We start from the raw sequence: 15262 nt of genomic DNA on the forward strand, positions 1-15262 counted from the left end.
CTTCTAGATGACTCTAGCTTATATCAAAGTGACATAAAACTAGCCAGCACAACATCTATTTTCCCGGAGCAGACCTGGGCCCCTCTCATGGCCACAGCCTCCTCCCACAGTCTTTGGTAACTCCACTCCTCTTCCCTACTGCCATCCACGTGCAAGGTGGGCAGTCAGCGGAGCAGACTGGAGCTGGGCACAAAACAAGGCAATAAATTAGTGATCACCTCTGCTCCTCAAGATAAGCTCCCAAGAAATAACCCAAAGCAAACCAAAGTTCAAGAACATTCATGGCAGCTCTGCTTACAACAGCATAATGTGGTGATAATCCCAGGAGAGGAAAAACTACATACAAAGGCAGAACAAAGAAGGATACACTACAGACCTTGAGCGCCACGGTCCACAGTGGGGGTATGCAGTCAAAAGACCAGTCCTGAGCCCACAAGGACCCCAACATCTAGCAGCCAGGACAGCAGAACACATTGTCTGTAATACCATCCACACAGAGAGAAAGAAGTCTGAAGACATGCCAACTCAGCCCTTTCTGGTTCCCTTCCCATAGATCCATGGAAGGCCAGAGAGCTCTAGGAGCACCAAGGCCTGAGACTGGTAGCAATGGGAGTGGCTGCCAGCCTACCTACTTCCAGACACTTCCACCAAAGGCACAACCAAAGTTCCTGGAGTGGACTCTGGGAAGACTCCCGAAATGACTGGACCTGCTCCCACCATCTTGGCCAGACTGAGGAGGGAAGACTTCTTAAAAATTAAATAACATGCTGGTGGTGGAGGCAGGTGGATCTCTGTGAGTTTGAGACCAGACTGATGTATAGAGCGAGTTTCAGAACAGGATCTAAAGATACAGAGAAACCCCGTCTCAAAAACAAACAAAAAAATTAAACACATGGCGTGGCAGTCCCACTCAAGGACAGAGTTGTCTCCCCTGCTGCCTTGTGCACACACACAAGTCCTGTCCCACAGGGGAATCATGGCATCTTTTCACATTTTGGCTGAAAAAAAGTCATCAGAAGTTGGACATAGTAGCACATGCCTTTAATCCCAGCATCCGGGAGGCAGAGGCAGGAGGATCTTTGTAAGTCTGAGGCCAGCCTGGTCTACATAGGGAATTCCAGGGCAGCCAGGACTACACAGAGAAACCCTGTCTCAAAACAAAACAAACAAACAACAAAAAAACCCACTTGTTCTCGCAAAGGACTGGGGTTTGAGTCCCAGCCCACATCCAGAGGATTACAAGATTACAAGGGTCCCTAACTCCAGTTCTAGAGGATCTGATGCCCTCTCCTCACCTCTAAGGACATCAGGCACACACACAGAGCACAGACACACATGAAAACAAAACCCTCATACACATAAAAGAAACAAATATAAAAAAAGTAAAAAAAAAAAGAAAAGAAAAATGATATCTTGTTATTAAGGAGGTGGAGCCAAGAGATCCATCCACAAGGCCATCAACAGGAGGCCTACATAGTGGGTTCCCTGGTCAGCTGTCCAGAGCCTGCTCAAGGAGACTACATTCTCAAAAGCAAAGGAAAAACAATGTCCTAACTGCCTTGGTCCTGGGGCCCCTCCTTATCACCTGTCCCACCTCCTCCCCACAGAGCTCCTAAAGGTCTAAGCTGGCATTCCAATGGAAAGAAAGGTTAAACAGCTTCCAGACATGCAGGTGTGCATCTGAATTTTGTAAATTATAAAATTTTATCAACTGCTTATGATGTCTGAGGGTGGAGAACATGGCTTTGCCATTCATCCCCAGTACCCCAAGAAGCTGGAGACTAGACACCAGAGGGAACCTACTGCCTGCCCCTATTAGCAGTAGGCACTGCTTCTTCCTTCCCATACACCCCTGCGGTCATACTAAACTTCCCCACCCTGGGTCTTTACTGTCCTTACCTTCTTGCAACCCGACCCCGAGCTCACTGTGCAAAAGGCAGAAGGCTGCACAGGTGCACAGTGGATGGGTGTGTGCTGTGTGTGACCTCCGGAACCTCCGGCTGGGGCCCAGACTCTCATTCCCAGGCACACATCTGCAAGCTTCATCTCTGGCCATGTCACCTCCTACTCCAGAAAAGCAGGAGTCTACAACCCAGACTATTCCAACACTCTGACACTGACAAGCCCTCCACTTACACAAGAACCACTTTGGTTGGTTGGTTTGTTTTCTCTGTGTAGTCCTGGCTGTCCTGGAAGTCACTCTGTAGACCTCGCTGGCCTCAAACTCAGAGATCCGCCTGCCTCTGCCTCTCCAGGATTAAAGGTGAGTGCCATGGCCGCCTGGCACAAGAGCCACATTTTAATCCTAAACTTAGAGCTTAGGAAAAGACATACAGTCCTACCTCAAGAGCAGGTCCTGAGCAGGTCCCTCCTCTGGGCCTCAGCTCCTGCACTGAGGGGCTGGCTCAGGCTGATAGCTCAGTCCCTTACTCTGAAGAGCGAGAGGCAAAAAGGAGATTGGTGGTAATGAGATTTGCTTCTATCTCTTTCTTTCTTTCTTTCTTTCTTTCTTTTTTTCTTTCCTTTTTTTTGTAGCCCTGACTGTCCTGGTACTCACTACATAAATTAGATATATTCATGGAGATCCTCCTGCCTTTGCCTCCTGACTGCTAGGATCAAAAGTTTGTACCACCATGCCCAGCTTGCTTCCACATGTCAAGTATCCATTCATTAGAGGCTCAGGCAATGGTGGTCTCATCATAGGGTTGGGGTCTAAGGTGTTAGCTCCTTGCCCAAGACCACAGAGTTGGTCCAGGATGTGACCTGAGTACTACTGGCCCCACAGTCCAGGTTCCTACTCCTCCTGTAGCAGGTGCAGGCACCCTGGTCAGGATCACGGTACTAACAATGGCTGGCAAGGATCTGCCTCAATGCTTCCAAAAGGACGGCTGGCCAGGCTAACACCACAGTCCCTGGGGACTCAGAATGTGTCTGGACAGCTATGGCTCCACCAGTACTGTGGTCAGAGCCACCACCCACAGGAACACAGTCTGCTTAGGAACCACAGCCATCTTACACACACCTTCCCACTCCCACTCTCCTAGGACTCTCCTTATGGTAAAGGTCAAAGTCGTGGCCTCAGGCTGGCCTTGGCGACTGAAGCCTAAAGGACCCTCCTCTCCCTTATCACACACAGCAGCCTTCAGGATGGCCAGGAGACCTGGGCACGTCACACAACAGCCTGATCTCCTTTCCATATCTGCGCCACCAGTTGGACTAGATGTTCTCTGAGGTCTTTGCCAAGCTACAAATTCATTACAATATTTGAATTACTCCTGAAACATTTTTTCTTTTCCTTGTTAATAAAAAAATCGCAGAACAAACAGAAGGCCCAAGGAAGTCGGTGAAAACACCCAGCATCCCAGAAGAGGTGAGTCACTTAGCAATTCGCAAATTTCCGCACATCCCCTGGACATTCCACCCTCCTGTGCAGTCACTACCTATGAACTCAGGGGGGTGCTTCCAGGTCCGGAGGCACAAAGCTAGGGCCATATGGTGTGCTGTCCCCACTGGCTGACAACTGGACTCCCCTGAAGTTCCTCCCAGAACTTTGGTTTTAAGGCCAAGGAGCACTTGTCTTGCTGAGGACTACTAGGCTTTCAAAAGTCCTCGGCTCAGAGACTTCAAGTGCCCTGTCCAGAGCAACACAGCTCGGTTTCCAGCCAGCCTAGCTGGCAGCCCACTCCGGGGCCAGGAGCGAGGAACGAGCAGCAGTACCATGACGCCAAAGTCGTCTCTATATCCAGGCACTGGACAGCTTGGGTCATGGTGGCCAGACCTGGTCTCCAACAAACTGACATGTCCCCTCACACCTGTCTCCACTCCTGCTCCACTACACTTTAGCTTCTGCGGGCCACTGTCACAGCACCACTGTCAGTCACCCCGCCTCACCTGTCCCCGACTCCGCCCATCAGGCACAACTGCCTCACCTTGCCTGTTTCTCTACCTGTCTCCTGCCTTTCCACTGGAGACCCTCGCCCAGGCCGTCTACCCACCTATCCGGGTTCATCGCCCTCCTCCTCTCTCTGCGGACCCCGTCTTACCACCCCGCTGACTGGCGTGCAGAGCGGGTCGTCCATTGCTATACGGCATCCAGATCTTCTTCAGGGGATTCTGGGTCAATTCCCGTGGGGACGCCATCCCCCGGCTGCGATGAATCGGACTGCGCTGCTTCGCACCCAGCAACCGGGCCACCTCGGGCCACCCGAGGTCCCGCCCCTCGGCCCCGCCCCTCCTCTAGCGGCTCCTACTCCTGTCCATCTTCCCGCAGGCCCGCCCCAGTACTATTAGGCTCCACCCAAACTGAAGAGGCACTAGCCTACGACTACGCATGCCCAATTTTCCTACCGCCTCTTTTTTGGACTAAGTGCGCCCCGTCCTTCAAACCAAAGCTAATAACGCGCATGCTCGATTCCCAAGGCGTTTGACACCTAGTTTATGCAGGCCCCACCCCGGATGTGAAGTTTCCAGCGCTCAAGCGGCTCGTTCATATTTGCATAGCCCTGCCCACGGTCCCCTTTAGGGCTCCCTATCCCCCTCCTCCAAGACGTGTGCGGTCTCTGCTCCCTGAGGAACGTGACCTGACGGTCGCCTGGTGAACAGGGTGTGAGGCCGGGCGGGGCCTGCGTGACTCTCAGAGCCAGGATCGTCTAGACTGCTTGGCTCTTGGCCCCGAGTGGCTCTAATGTCCTGGCAGTCAACCTCCGCTGCGCCCTCCTGGACCTTCTCGGGGTCCTCTCAACTGCTCCCACCCTCGAAACTTCCTCCGTCCACGAGAACAACTTGTTCAACCACGCAGAAAATGTTCCCTTATCTCGGGGACAGGAACACAGGATACATCTCCAAATCGACCGTGTTTGGCATGGCTCTTGGGGAACGTGGGCTGCCCACCTGGTACAAATATATGACCAAGCTATTTGGGGACTCACTAAGCCCTGGCAGTATTTTGATTCTCTTCCCAGGATTTACATTTTACCAATTACAATTTTTTTTTTCTTTTGAGGGAGGATGGTCAGGGTCCCTTGTAGCCTAGGCTGGCCTGGAATTCAATATGTAGCTGAGGATAACCTTGAATTCTGATCACCCTGCTGTTATTGCTGCACAATGTTTATACAGGGCAGGGAAGTGAACCTAGGGCTTTGTGCATGCTAGGCAAACACTATCAGCTGAGCTACACTCCCAGTGCCAATTACAGTTTTAGTAACGAGTTTGTGCATTTTTTAAAATGAATTTCTGTCTCTCCATCAGGAAAACGAGATGCAGACATCAATTTTACAAGATTGTGGTACAGATTAAATGTATCAGTCTCAGGAATCTGCTCCCGAACGTGTGTAGGCGTTCTCATTCATTATATTATCGCCCTCCCTGCCTTTGGAAATGTACCAGCGCAAGGACCAAGGGCCAAGCTTTGCAGCTCAGGCTTAAAGGCTAAGGCGCTGATAGGAATAACTCCCCACCCTGGGTGGGCCCGGATGAACATGACTCTTCCGTGTCTGACCCCCACCACAGTCTCTCAGAAGCTCAGGCCTCTTCTTTCTGCCCAGCCCCACCTCTCCAAACCACACTTGCTGCTCCTGGCCCCACCGGCACAGCTCGAACCTCCATCTCCGTTTGCTGCCATCTAGTGACGGTTTCCTGCCTCCAGCTCTCCAGATGCCCAGCCAGAGCTAGGGACGTGAAAAACAAGGATGACCTCATTCCCAATCAGTGCAGCATCCCTTCCTGTCACCTCCTGTCACCTCTGCTTTGGTCAGGTCACCAGGTCCCAACCCAGCTCTAGACAGTTGGTAGGGACCCTCAGGACCACTGTGACAATGGTAACCACTACACAAGGAGGTATAAGTGCAGGAGCCCACCTTGTGCCTCCCTAGTACCAGTTTTAGCTGGTTACTTTGAGAAATACCCTGCTCCAGGCAAGTGGTTTGTTTCCTCTTCCTCGTTCTCCTGTTGCTGTGTCCTCATCCCCAGCGGGAGATGGGCGGCTTGGAGCACACCCACAGATGGCTCATATGAGCAGGCTTCCTTGTGTGCACATCAGCTGCACCTACTTCTCCAAAGTCACTCACTGTGTTCCTGTTTGTCTCTCGGTCACTGACGAGGTCATCTTGGGACCACATTTGGCTTCAGAAATCTCAGTGTGGCTCACTGGGACTCATCACAGGGTGACCTCTTAACATTATGGGTACCCAATCCCCAGAGCGCCTGGATGTTACTCAAGAGCTGGTAGCCAGGGCAGAGTAGGGCAGGGCCAGGGGCCAAAGACATCTCCACACCCAGTCTGAGCCTGGTTTCAGGAAATGTGGCTCTATACCTCCCACTCTTCTTGGCTCACCCTGGGCTGACCCAGACACACCCTCTCAAGTCCATAGATCCATCTAGGAAGCCATAGGTCACCATCATGAGCCTAGGCAACCTTCCCAATGCCAGGGTCTACATCTGCTCTAAGGACTACTCCCCATCTCCCCTTCCATGGCCTCATTTCTTAGGTAAGAAGCTGAGGATGCAGGCGGGGAGGAGACAAGATAGCAGAGCCAGCCCACTGTGCGAGCGAGCAGGACTCAACTCATCTCCCAGCCTTCACCCTCACCTACGACTTCCTTCATCGCCTCACTTCTCACACCTAGGCTCTTGCTTGTTCCCTCTGCTGAGATGCCCTGGAATCCAAGCTCTCTGCTCCCCCAACATCAGCAGATGTTCAACAGACTAGCCCTTGTGGCTTTTCCCTCTTCAGGGTATCTCATAGTGCACCTATTACCCTGTCCCGTGCACAGGACATGTTGGGATGCCATTGTGCACTCAAGTATGAATACGGCTAGCTCAGCCCTTCTCCACCATGAACCTAACTGGCCTGACCCTGGATGGCTCCCTGGGCACCTTTTGTACTGACCAATAGGCCGCCTCCTAGTATCCCTATTATAGAAGCCGTTTGATCCAAGTCTTCAACCCTCGCTTCTCAAGGCTCAAAATCTTGCCACTCTCTATCTTCTGCCCTGTCCTGGCTGAACCAGTGAGCCACCATTTACAACAGCAAGATGCAGGGCCCAGCCCTACCACACAAATGCACGCTAGCATGCTCATGCATACACACAGAACATACATATTCATTAGTCGGCCCTTGCTCTTCCTCTTTATTCCCTGACCAGATGCTGCTTTGCTGGGTTCAGGGACTTCCCAGGAATCCTAGCTTCCTCTAGCCATTTTCAGAACTGTCCCCACCATCCTTCTGAGCCCAGAGTTCACAGTGTGAGGTTCCACTCTGGGGATCCAGCCATGTGAGTGGCAGCTTGGGAACCCTGATCTGTACTTCTTGATTCTAGCCTGGCACAGGGCACACAGTAGGTGCTGCAAGTGATTCAGAGCTAGCCAAGGTGCCAAAACAGCTCAGAAAGGCTTATGGAAAAGACAGAGTACACAGTAGGTGTGTAGAGAAACTCAGGACCAGCACAGAGCACACAGTAGTTGCCCTAGAAATACAAGCTTAAAGGCTAAGAAGGCACTATCTGAAAAACTTCCCAGACCGGGTGACCCTGATGAACAAGACCCCTTGGAGGCCAGCAAGGGGTATATTGGGGAGAGCCTCAGGGAGTTCCAGCTGCCTGGCCCTCCCCCTTGGCTAAAGGAAGATACTATTTATAGTCATCCCACCTTGGTCCAGGCCCCTGTTCCCAACGAGGCCCCAGTTTTTTCTCCCCCTCAGGCCGTTGATAGACTGATGCCCTCCCAGAGCACTCTGAGAGACTCCCAGCGCCCTCATGCCCCCTCCAACACCATCTTCACTACACCCAGGTCTTCTCCCAATCCCCACCGTCCCCAGACTACCCAGTGCCTACCCTGCCCGTCGCTCTCCCGCCCAGGGCCAGTCAGAGAGGTGCCTCCTAATGTACCTCTGTCCATCCTGCCACCGAACTGTCCAGGGCCGCCGCCCCCACCCCCCAACCCCTCCCGCGGTTCGGCAAGGCTAAGGAAACCCCGCCCCCCCTTGCAGGCTCAGAGGAAAACGGCCCCGCCTTTCCAACCGTCCTAGACCCGCCCCCTAGGGCTGCTTTGCCCAGTGAGGTTGCCAGGCCCCCATCCAGACAAGCAGCTGCACTCTGCGCTCTGGCCAGTAGCACTTTTTTTCCAGTCGGAGCTGACGGTAGCGCTCAGGATCTATCCGGTCGTCCCTCCTGAACGTGTTGTCGACACCACTGGGAGCTCCTGCCTCATCCACAGTCAAATAGAATCACGCGCCCCAGAAAGTCAGTCTCTCCAGCCCAGCAATGGAATGGGGGTGAAACCTACTTATTTTACAGTGAGCAGGTCAGAGGGTAGGGAGCGAAGGTGAATGGAAGGGCAGCAGAGAAGCCAGGTGTGACTCAGCCCTGCCTGGGTGACTCGGTGCATCCTACCTTTCAATCATCTCCCATTTATTGAGCGCCTCCTGCAGCCACAACTTTCATGTACACCATGTCACTCTGAGCTACAAGAAGCTTGGTGGCATCACTCTGCTTTACAGTTGAGGAAGTTGGGGCTCAGAAAATGGGAGCAGCTTTGCTTCGGACAGTTCATCAAGGAGAGCATAGAGGTGGAGCTCCAGCTGTATTCACCCCCTCTCTGAGCCAGGCTGTCCACTGACCTGGCAGGGCTGCTGGCTGTATCTAGGACAATGCTTGGCTGGGTATTGTGTGCAGATTTGGGAGTCAAACACCCTTTTTCCCCAGTCCTTCTCACGTGTCTCTAACCCTTGCTCACACAGAGCTGTCAGAGATTTATAGCAGGCAGACACACACACACACACACACACACAACAGCCAAGGTCAGATTTCTCACGTGTGGCCATCTATGCCTCTGCCTGGGGATGTCTCTGATAACCACATCCAACTAAGCGGGGTGCTGCCTAACAGAGTGCAAAACACAGGGTGACACATATTTGTAATCCTAACACTCAGAGCAAAGGCTGAAGGATTGCTACAAGTTTGAGACCAGCCTGGTCACATAACAAGTTCTAGAACACGCAAGGGTTCCATTGTAAGACTGTCTTTAAAAACAAACACACAAGACAAGCATGTGGCCCTTGCCAGCACCCTCTTCTGTGGAGACCTCAGGTGGGGCCCGGGCCGGTGGGCTTTAGATGGATCTTGGGTGTAGTCCTGGAGTCCTGGCCTCAACATTTAATGATGGAGCTCACATGATAGTATCTTGATGCTCTGTGACTGCCAGGTACAGCCAGGCATGACATGGTTCTATATAGCAGACATACATGCAATGTTCAAGATGCCCAAACACATGTAAGTATGAAGGGCACAGAAGCATGCCACCACATAGCCAAGCTGTCTGAACATACTGTGGACACTCTGAAGCTCTGGCAGTGACCCACTATGGTAAAGTCTGGGTATGAGCTCTGCCTAGGTATAGTACTGTCCAACTTTATGGCTGTCCTCCAGATCTTCCCATCCAGGGTCACCTCATCTTTATGACCCCCTTCTCTTGGTCTCAGCGGCGGCCAACACGAGCTAGTATCCGGGCGTTAGTGGCAGCCTGATCCCTGGCAGCCTTGGTCCGAGCCTGCTCCAGTAAGATCCGCAGGAGGCCGATGGGGACGTCCAGGGAGAGTGTGACACGCGTGTCCAGGTGAGGGTTAGCTTTGGAGTCGCTCCAGGAAGCTGAGGGCCCTGTGGTGGCAGCTGAGTGGCTCTCCACAGCCACAGAGTAGGGAAGAGTCTCCAGATGGTTCTGAGGGAGGAGCTGGGAGGTGGGGATAGGGGTCCCTGAGACAAACAGGACCATGAGCATCACCAGGGCCCACTTGGCCGTCATGCTGTAAGGCTGTAAGGAGAAAACAGACTCAGGGTCTGGACGTTCTTTAGAAGGAGACAGGCTGCAAGAGGCAAGAGATGAAGAGGGACTGGAGAGATTACAGAGGCCAGGCCAAGGACAGAGACAGTGTAAAAGAAACAAGAAGAAAGCCAAGACAGGACCAGACAGAGGAAGGAGCCAGATAGAAAGAATGAAAACGTGTCCTGCGGCATGGTGGCGTGCATCTATAATGTGTCCTGAGGCATGGTGGCGTGTGTCTATAATGTGTCCTGAGGCATGGTGGCATGTGTCTATAATGTGTCCTGCGGCATGGTGGCGTGTGTCCATAATGTGTCCTGAGGCATGGTGGCGTGTGTCTATAATGTGTCCTGAGGCATGGTGGCGTGTGTCTATAATGTGTCCTGAGGCATGGTAGTATATGTCTATAATGTGTTCTGAGGCATGGTAACGTATGTCTATAATGTGTCCTGAGGCACAGTAATGTGTGTCTATAATGTGTCCTGAGGCATGGTAGTGTGTGTCTATGATCTCAGCACCTGGGAGGCTGAGGCAGGATCAAATTTGAAGGCAGCTAGGTTACATAATGAGACCCTGTCTAAAAACTCCAAAGACAACAGAATGAGGACAAGTAGGAGCTAAGGACAAAGATAACCAGGGGCAGAGAAAGAAGGGGGCTGGGCTGGCAGGGGGAGGGGCAGGGGAGGAAGAGAGGAAGATGATTGGGGCGGGGACAAAGCAAATGGGGAAGAAAAGAAGAAAGACAAGGCAGGAAGAGAAAGAAACCGCCTGGAATCATCTAGAGGAAAAGAAAGACTCAGAAACAGAGACAGTCCACATGACAAAATGGAGACAGGTTCTGAGTGGCAGTGGGGACAGAGGGGGACAAGAGACCCCAGAACCTCCCAGTCTCCCAGACATCCCCACTTACCCAAATCCCAGGACCACTCAACCCCAGACCCTTCCAATCTTGACCCAATGTCAGTCATACCATTGCCAGCTTTCTCCAGGGAAGGCCGGGGACACTGGAGCTGCTGGGGCTAGGGCCAGGCAATGCTCTCCTGTGACCTGACCCTTTACTCCACTTCAAGGCCCATTTATCTCCCCCAGCCTCCTGGGGTAGGAGCTAGGGCATGTTTCCTGGCATGAGGCAGCCCCCCACCTATGACTCATCCCCTCTTGGGGAGCAGTAAGGACATCTCCTTAGCCCCCACCCTATTTACATCTGGGGGGGGGCAAACTAGAAGAATAAGAGCACAGAAAAGAACCAGGGCCAGGTATGAGGACTCTATGCCATGCAATATAATGCTGACTACCCCTCCCTGCAAGGAAATTTGTTTCCTGATACCCCCGTCGCACCCAAAAAATCAACAACGAAGGCCTTTTAAAAGAGCAGCTTTAATGTTCCCCCCTCCCCGAATCAGCACCATGGCATCACAGCCTTGGGTCAAGGGGCAGGTTGGACACCAGTCATATCCATTCACTGCCCACAACCACCCCCCATGAGTCATCTGCCAGGAAAGCAGGCGCCACAATGGGGATTTGTCCCTAAGGGGGAAAGCTAGACCCACAGGACCAAGTCACTGAAATTGTGGACACCACACACGCTCACGTGCACACAGAACTCTAGCACCAAATGGAGATCAGCAGGACCCTGCTGAGCCCTGCCACCTCCAGGGACTGCTGACCATCAAACGCGTCATTCAGGCCTCAGCCCTAGGCAGCACCTGTGTGGAACACACCAGAAAACATCCTGACCTTCTTTCCCAACATGAAGCCTGCACAGAAACATGGCAAAGTATTCGTGAGGGATTGAGAGTGGGCTCTGACTAAGAGAGGGACCCTTGACAAAAAGGAACATGGAGAGGAACCACGCAGCCTCCACAGCTGGGGAAATATAGCCACACTGATACATGTAGGCGCAGCATCACTGAGACAATCTAAGCCCCTACCTGTTTTCTGGCTGTGGACCACTTGAGGTGGGCAGCGGCGCTCACATGCCTCACGGGTTCCAAAACGGTTGGCATTCCCTCCGCAGCCACCATAGACAAAGGGATGACAGGCTGTGCCACCAGGCACAGCCCGATGGTACCAGCGCAGGGTGTAGGCAGTACAGGAGCCCTCATCCAGTGGTAGGGAGCAGGGGTCTAGGGTTATTGGTGGTTGGTCATTGGGGATAGTGGGGGGTCAGAGGAATCCAAAATCAGCAAAAGATCAGCAATGGGATGGGCTTCATATGCCACTACCTGAACCTCTCTGGTCCCAGCCCTTGCTATCACCGTCGCCATCCCAGGGAACCTCGGGGTCCTGGTAGTCTTCCACAGAATACACCGAGTACTCAGAGAAGTCGTCGTCATCTTCAGGGGGTACCTGGCCTGCAGGCAGGGTGGGGTATGCTTTGAGGAGGTCCCTGCTGGCTCTGGGATAGACTAGATAGCATCTATCTCCCCCATGTGCAGAAATGACTCTGTATATGTGCAATGTGCACTGATATACGTATCTGTACCCAGTCTGTATATGCCCCATGGGCTAACAGCCTCACCTTCCTCCTCTACATGAGAGACCCGGAGCACAGGCACACGGTGGAGCTGGGGGCCAGCTGTATCCGCAGCATAGCTGGGGAGGGGTCCTGGAACAGGGCAGTGATGACGCTCTTGGTTATCATGGTCAGCCACCCTAGCCACACCCCTGCTGAGAGGACCCAAATGATAGGCAGAGCATCAGTGCCTTAGATGAAGAAAGTTCTAGATACAGAAAGTTACTCACGTGATCCAGATGCAATAAACTGTCCCTGGCAGGCTGGAAGGGACAGAAAAAGGGTAGAATGAGGTCATGAAAAGTGAAGAACAAGAGACAAAAAGATGGGAAGATGGAGAAAGAGAAACAGACAAAAGACACACACACGTGTGGGGTAAGATGTACAGAGATACAGCAGGAGAGTCAGTGAGAGCCAGAGGAGTCAGAAGGGAGAACAGGCAAGAGATGAAGAAGGGAAGGGAGGAGAAAGACAGGAAGAAATGTAGAGATGATGAGCCGGCAGGAAAGAGAAGCTGGAAATAGACCAGGGAAGCGAGGGACCATGGAAGTCGGGGCAGGAGGCACAGAGATGAAACCAGTTACAGTAGGAAAAAATGGGGTCCCAGAATCATCACTCCCCACCTGTGCCACATCTTTTGGGACAGCTCTGTCCCCCACTCTACCCCTCCAAATGCAGCTAGTCACCAGACCACATCTGTCCCCCTCTATCAAGGGAGTCCTATTAGCATGTGGCCCTCTGTGAGTTCTGGGAACTTGCCAGCTCTAGGTGTCCTAGGATGGAGTTGGGGCAGGAGACTCCACATGAGACTCACTCACCACAATGCTGACTCATCTCCTGACGCACAAAGCCCCGAATGTCATCCTCCTGGGAACACAAGACCACAAGGCCCCCAAGAACCCATGAATCATGGGTCACATAATGCAGGGATCAAAGACTAGTCATATCAAATCAAGAGCTCTGGGACCAGGGAGTCAGGGTGCCGGGTGACCCATCCCACCCAGGCCAAACTCACAGTCAGTGCAGCTTCTCCTTTCTCCCCACGAGGGCCAGCAGGTCCTGGTCGCCCCTGTGCACAACAAATGTGACCAGGTCGTGACAGATCTCACAGGCACCAGAGATCATGCCAATCTCTGACTCCAAACCCAGGAACTGACACTCACCTGCTCCCCTCTCTCACCGGGGATACCAGGAGCACCAGGAGCCCCCACCACACTCTCTCCAGGGGGACCTCGCTCACCCTGTTAACACAAGGACCAAGTGGGCAGGGTCAGTGACAGAGTAGAACACAGGCAACGGGAGGACCATGGCTCCAGAGACTGGAACATGGAGATCAGAGCACGGGTTGTAGGATCATGGCTTAGAGAGGTGGGGATGGCTGGGAGAGCTTGGAGTGTAGCTCAGCAATACAGCACCTGCTTAGCCTGTGTAAGGCCCTGGGCTATTCAAAATGAGAAAGCCAAGCTGGAGAGAGGGCTCAGCAGTTACAGCATTTGCTCTTCTTATAAAGGACTCAGGCTTGGTTCCCAGTACCCACTTGGTGGCTCACAACCTTCTGAAATCCAGTTCCAGGGGATCTAATGCCCTCTTCTGGCCTTCTCGGGCACCAAGAAGACATATGGTACACAGACCTATGTTCAGGCACACCATTCATATACATAGAATAAAACAAATGTAAGAACACAAAGCCAGCATGGTGGCACATGTCTTTAATCTCAGCACCTGAGAGACAAAGGCAGGAAGAATTCTGAATTTGAGACTAGCCTGGTCCACACAGAGAGTTTCAAGCCACCCAAGGCTACATAGTGAGATCCTATCTAAAACAACAACCAAAGCAGGGCGGGTAGGGTCAAGGGTCAGGAGTCACAGATGAAGAAACGTACCTTCTGACCCTGAAGTCCTTCAGGGCCTTTGGGACCAACCCCGCCAGGTGGCCCTGGGGGACCACTAGAGCCATCATTCCCTTTGGGACCTGGGAAGCCCCCAACTCCTGGGGGCCCCTGTGGATAGAAAAGCGTTAGTTACCAAATCCCCTTCAAGATGAAACCGCTCCCCTCAGATCACGGACCCACATCAACTCACCCTCTCCCCTTTCTGGCCTTGGTCACCCTTGGGTCCTGAATGCCCATCAACTCACCCTCTCCCCTTTCTGGCCTTGGTCACCTTTGGGTCCTGAATGCCCATCAACTCACCCTCTCCCCTTTCTCGCCTTGGTCACCCTTGGGTCCTGACTGCCCATCAAAGCCTCTGTCGCCCTGGAAACAGAAGAAGCAGAAAATACACTCAGCCCTGACATCCCTCCCTCCACTCCTGCACATCCTTGAGCTGTGCAGGTCCAATGCCCTCTACAGTGGATGATCCAGCCATCTGTTAATGTTTCAACTGTAATCCCACGACACCAACCCCACTCAATCCAATACAACATGACCCCCTCTCTCACCTTCTACCCTTTTACCCTAACTTTCTACTGTGACCCCAATCTCTCCTGAAATCTCAAGAACAGCCACACAAGTTCCCCCAAAGCCACAGTCCTCCTTGATCCTATCATGACTTTCTCTATCCTGCCTGACTCCACCCCCATCATGTTCATTATCAAGAGTTGCTGTACCTTGGGACCGATCAGACCCTCTTTGCCAGGAGCCCCGGCCTGACCGGGCATGCCAGGCTCCCCCTAGAGGAAAGAGGAAAGAAAATGTAAGGTTGATTCACCAGCCAACTGCCCCTTGTCATTTAGGGTGGATCCTACCCTGACACTCACTGCGTCTCCTTTCCGTCCTGCCAACCCAGGGCGGCCAGGAAAACCAGCTTCTCCCTGGAGGCATCAGGTAGAGGAGTAAGCCTTGGGCCACAGCCCCACAGCCCCCCCGCCCCACATCAGCCCCCACAGCCCCCGCATCAGCCCCCACAGCCCTTGCTACAGCCCCTGCATCAGCC

General features: G+C 52.9%; 3 protein-coding genes across 8 annotated transcripts in view; all 3 read right to left on the reverse strand.

Annotated features, from left to right (window-relative positions):
* Pfkfb4 (6-phosphofructo-2-kinase/fructose-2,6-biphosphatase 4) overlaps positions 1–4219 on the reverse strand; it is a 32917-nt gene extending 28698 nt beyond the window's left edge. For 5 of the 6 annotated variants that reach the window (XM_041677327.1, XM_041677326.1, XM_041677325.1 and 2 more), the window contains exon 1: positions 4044–4219. In XM_041677327.1, the coding sequence (XP_041533261.1) occupies positions 4044–4140 (97 nt within the window). In that variant the 5' untranslated portion in view covers positions 4141–4219. Of the gene's footprint in view, positions 1–2342; positions 2432–4043 lie in introns of all 6 variants that reach the window. The other variant, XM_041677328.1, reaches the window with a different exon arrangement.
* A 5252-nt stretch (positions 4220–9471) lies between these two features.
* On the reverse strand, positions 9472–9795 carry Ucn2 (urocortin 2). The gene has a single exon (XM_041676752.1). The coding sequence runs from the start codon at positions 9793–9795 to the stop codon at positions 9472–9474; it is 324 nt and encodes a 107-aa protein (XP_041532686.1).
* A 1417-nt stretch (positions 9796–11212) lies between these two features.
* The window catches only part of Col7a1 (collagen type VII alpha 1 chain), a 31541-nt gene continuing 27491 nt past the window's right edge, over positions 11213–15262 (reverse strand). The window contains exons 107-118 of the mRNA XM_041677154.1: positions 15087–15140; positions 14937–14999; positions 14521–14583; positions 14212–14328; positions 13492–13569; positions 13344–13397; positions 13147–13195; positions 12559–12591; positions 12335–12421; positions 12039–12167; positions 11745–11939; positions 11213–11519 (exon numbers count right to left, since the gene is read on the reverse strand). Coding sequence (XP_041533088.1) covers positions 11509–11519; positions 11745–11939; positions 12039–12167; positions 12335–12421; positions 12559–12591; positions 13147–13195; positions 13344–13397; positions 13492–13569; positions 14212–14328; positions 14521–14583; positions 14937–14999; positions 15087–15140 — 933 coding nt within the window. The 3' untranslated portion in view covers positions 11213–11508. The remainder of the gene's footprint in view (positions 11520–11744; positions 11940–12038; positions 12168–12334; positions 12422–12558; positions 12592–13146; positions 13196–13343; positions 13398–13491; positions 13570–14211; positions 14329–14520; positions 14584–14936; positions 15000–15086; positions 15141–15262) is intronic.

Source organism: Microtus oregoni, unplaced genomic scaffold (assembly GCF_018167655.1).
Source record: "Microtus oregoni isolate MIOR12 unplaced genomic scaffold, Mior012 000028F_ref0000031, whole genome shotgun sequence".
Taxonomy (NCBI): domain Eukaryota; kingdom Metazoa; phylum Chordata; class Mammalia; order Rodentia; family Cricetidae; genus Microtus; species Microtus oregoni.